Source organism: Orycteropus afer, unplaced genomic scaffold (genome assembly GCF_000298275.1).
Source record: "Orycteropus afer afer isolate SDZICR_OR568_19922 unplaced genomic scaffold, OryAfe1.0 scaffold00010, whole genome shotgun sequence".
Lineage (NCBI taxonomy): Eukaryota > Metazoa > Chordata > Mammalia > Tubulidentata > Orycteropodidae > Orycteropus > Orycteropus afer.
This window is the reverse complement of record NW_006921597.1, coordinates 11,416,174-11,420,409: the sequence shown is the minus strand read 5'-3', so window position 1 is coordinate 11,420,409 and position 4,236 is coordinate 11,416,174. Positions and strand designations below refer to the sequence as shown.

At 35.4% G+C, this 4,236-nt stretch overlaps 1 protein-coding gene across 1 annotated transcript in view; it reads left to right on the top strand.

Annotated features, from left to right (window-relative positions):
• The window catches only part of SYCP1 (synaptonemal complex protein 1), a 163,969-nt gene that overhangs the window by 63,188 nt on the left and 96,545 nt on the right, over positions 1–4,236 (top strand). The window contains 1 exon segment of the mRNA XM_007948815.1: positions 2,728–2,809. Within this exon segment, the coding sequence (XP_007947006.1) occupies positions 2,728–2,809 (82 nt within the window).

Sequence of the window (4,236 nt, the reverse complement as noted above, 5' to 3'; positions counted from 1 at the left end):
CTAGGACTGATTGTATCCATGAATTTTTGGTTTTCTTCATTCTTCTTTGCTCTGGACGAGGAGAGACCCATCGTTGCATCTAGATGGCAGCTTGCAAACTTTTAAGATCCCAGTCATTACTCACTGAAATAAGATATAGTATTTCTGTATACTGTGTTGTGCCAGTTGAGCTTGATGTCCCCTGAGACCATGGTCCCCAGCCCACAGGCCTAGTGACCTACTCCTTCAAGGTGCTTACTTGTGGCTAGGAAGTTATCCTAACTGCCTCCTTTTATGTTTAAATCACGTATAGTCATTTTCATAGCACATACTGATACATGTGTATACATGTATACATGTGTATGTCTACCAAACCTATGTGTGGTTGTGGATGTATTCCCATTTGCCTATCTGTACTTGTCTACCTATATATGTATCTACCTGTAGACTATTACTTTTTTAAAAATAAATAATTTTAAGCTGTCAGTTTACTTCTGAACACAGCTTTAGATTTGTGACATGGATTTTGATATACAGCATTTTCATAATAATTTGTTGTTGTACTTAAAATTTTTCTTTTTAAGAATATTTAATATTTTTAAGATTTTTTTAATTCTTTGAGGTCTTTTATTTTCATGTTTTTTTTCTTTTTTTGAATTGTGATTTGGGTGAAATTTTACAGAGCAAATTCACTTTCCATACAGCAGCTCATATACACTTTGTTTCCTGACATTGACTACGATTTCCCACAATGCAACAGCTCCCCTCCCACTTCCTCTCCATAGTTACCTCTTCCCTCTATCCTTCCCTCCATGTACTCCTTCCCCCTGAGCTATCTCCCTGTGCATACAGAGCCCTTCTATTCTCCCATGATTGATCTCTCCAAGGAGTGTGTCTAACTAAAGTAAATGTTGAGCTCACAGGTCCAACTACTTGCTCCCTTTGGGTATCTGACTGTGGCCAAGAAGTGACTACAACCTTGTCCCTTGTCAGCTCTACTGTATACCTGTGAATTATTATAGAATATACAAATACACTTGTAGAAACATTGTCTGACAACCGTATGGGCACACTACGCCCTGCATAGACGTACCTAATAGTTCAGCCTGTCCACCCATTTGTCCACCCATATGTCCATGTTTGTGATCACTGACAACGCAGTACTATATATGCAAAAGGGTTCATCTTTTTTGTCTGTACCTGCCATACACCTATCTATGTCTTCCTCTTCCTCGGAGCCACCAGGTTGATCACTGACATTTGGTACGCTGCCCTTTTCTTCACCCAAATCAATACTTGTCTCTATCTATCTAACAGTGTTCCCTCCCTTGCCCTCCCACCCCTGGTAACCAACAAAGAAAATTTCCTTCCATATATAAACCTTTCCTTGACCTTTTACAATAACGGACTAATACAATATTTGTCCTTCTGTGGTTTGCTTGTTTCACTCAGCATAATGTCCTCCAAGTTCATTCATGTTATGTGGTGTTTTGCAGATTCTAGGTTATTCTTTAGGGTTGCATAGTATTCCATCGTGCATATGTACCATAGTTTGGTTATCCATTGTTCTGTTAATGGGCACTAGGTTGTTTCCATCTTTTGACTTTTGAGATCTTCTTTAGAGCTAGTATCCCTCCCTCATAGGATTGTTTCAGAATTGCATGAGATAATGTGAATAAAGTGCTGAGCCCAGTGCTTTATAAAGCACATAGTAAGTGCTTTATAAATATTAGGTATTATTTATATGTAGTTCTTATTTATAGTTTGAATCTTTCTGGTTAAGCCTCTATGTAGTTTGGGGATAAAAAATAAAGATACATTAGGAAGAGACTTACTTAATAAAATTGAAATTATTTGGACAATATCTATTTTTCATAGCTACCTCTTGTATGAACATATAAACCAAAACCAAAGTCACTGACACTGAGTAAATTTTAGGAATTTAATCCTAGAACACTAAATAAAGATATTTAGGAATGGTGAGAATATATTAATTAAAATTTAATACTCTGTTAAAGAGTAAATATCCTGGAGTCAGATCCCCCAAAGCCAGTTATTCCACATGATAAACACTATTCTATGCTTACAGTTACACTCAACAACATATTAATGGTATCAAAGGAATTATAATTAGAAAAATACCTTCAAGTTCCATCTGAGATAAAGGACCATTATTTTCATGTGCAACAGGCAGATTTTTAAATTAACATATTTTTGAAAGGATAATATATACATAGGGTACAAAATTCAAAGACACAAAGAGGCACACAGTTAAAGAAAAATGTATTTCTTGTTTTTTCTTGCTATTCAGTTTCCCTCCCCACAAGTATTGCTGTTTCTTATGTATTTGCCCAGAGATGCTTTTCATGTACACAAGTATAAATGTATATGCATAATTTCACTTCCATAGTTTATCATTAAATCATTTGTATGTTAAAATATGTCTTAGGATAGCTAACTTAAGATTAAGAAAACATTTAAAGTGAAATTTGACTCAAATAAGAGATGAGTGTTTCTTTCTAGAAATTATGAAAAACTGACAATAAGGATCAAGTTAATTAATTTCAAAGTATAAATTCATTTAAATGTAGGAGTGGAAATGTCCCAACTGGCATTACGCATGAAAAATTACCAAATAAAATGAACAAACAAATGAACAAAAACTCACTAATAATGTCAACCATTTCAGAAATTCCAAAATGAAAATGTTGTTTTTACTATAATGCTACTCTTTTCCATTCCTTTTAGGAATGAACTGGAATCTGTGAGAGAAGAGCTAGAAAAGAAAGGAGATGAAGTTAAGTGTAAACTGGACAAGAGTGAAGAAAATGTATGCCATATTTAATAATAGCTTATATTAAAAAATTTTAAATAATAGCAACACTGTGTGTCTAAAAAAATAAAGTACACTATTATTTAAGTAACTAGTCATGTAGGGACTGTCATAGGGTGTCAACCTTGAAAATACAGGGAAAGTTGGATTATTCTGCTTACACATTTTATATCTGGAAGAAATAGTAAATAATTCTGACATGATTTTAATAAAAGTTTAATGTCGATTAATTTTTTAAGGCTAAATAAAAGGCTCATGCTTTGTTAATAATGGAATATACTACTACCAAATTGATCAAAAATTTGTACTGAAATGAGGTGGATACAATTTCAACAGTTTTAGATAGGAAGAAAGTTTTTAGGTAATAATTCCATGGAAATGGAAAGCTATAAAGTCTGTAGAATGATTATAGTACATGACGTACATAGTGGGAGAAACATGGGTTGAATAGAAAGACTAAGTTAGATTGTAAAGGCCTTGACTATGTTATTTCATTTATCCAACAAAATATTATTGACTTCCTACTATGTGCCAGGCACTGTTTTGGGTGTTGAGTTTGGATTTCATTTGTTTTAGTGAACAATGATGATCCAGTTAAATTTTTTGCTGGGGAGATGACATCATTTAATATTTAAGAATAGAATGGAGAGAGATAAAAAGTACTAGAATCAGTTGGAAGACTTAAAAATAGTTTTGAATTCTCTGTGTGGTAGTTAAGGTTGTCTGTCAGCTTGGCAGGGCCATAGTTTTGAGTGGCTGGGCAGCTGGATGTAGTTATTCCCCATGATGAGATTGTAATCACCTCCATGGTGGAATCTGCCCTGAGCAGCTAAGTAGTTGTCTTTGGGGTGTAGCCTGTTTCCATATATATAGAAGAGCTTTGGGAAGGTCTCTAGCTTTTGGCACATCTGAATCCTGTGTTTTGCGAAGTCTTTATTTGGCCCATGGTGTTGCCTGCCAATCTTAGGTTTATGCCATTTTACCTGCCAATCTTGGGTTTGTCAGCCTTAGCATCCAGCAGCTGCCTGAATTCGGAGACATCTCTAGCTTCAGTGGACCTGGAATAAGAGGCAGACCTGAAGTCCAAGGTTAAGGGGCCTTTACCCAGCCTCTAGAGCTAGCACTCTAGGCTCCTAAACTGTAAGAGAATAAATTTTGTTAAGCCATCCACTTGTGGTATTTCTGTTAATAGCAGTGCTGGAGAACTAAGATACTCTGAAAAAAAGTTTTGGAGAGGACTCTGGCCTAGTTTGGTTCACTACTTATTCTTTTTTTTTTATTAGGATTGGGGTGAAGATTTACAGAGTAAATTCACTTTTCATACAGCAGTTCACATATACTTTGTCTCATGTCATTGATCAAAATTTACAATGCAGCAGCTCCCCTCCCACTTCCTCCCCGTAGTTACCTCCTCCCAGTGTCCA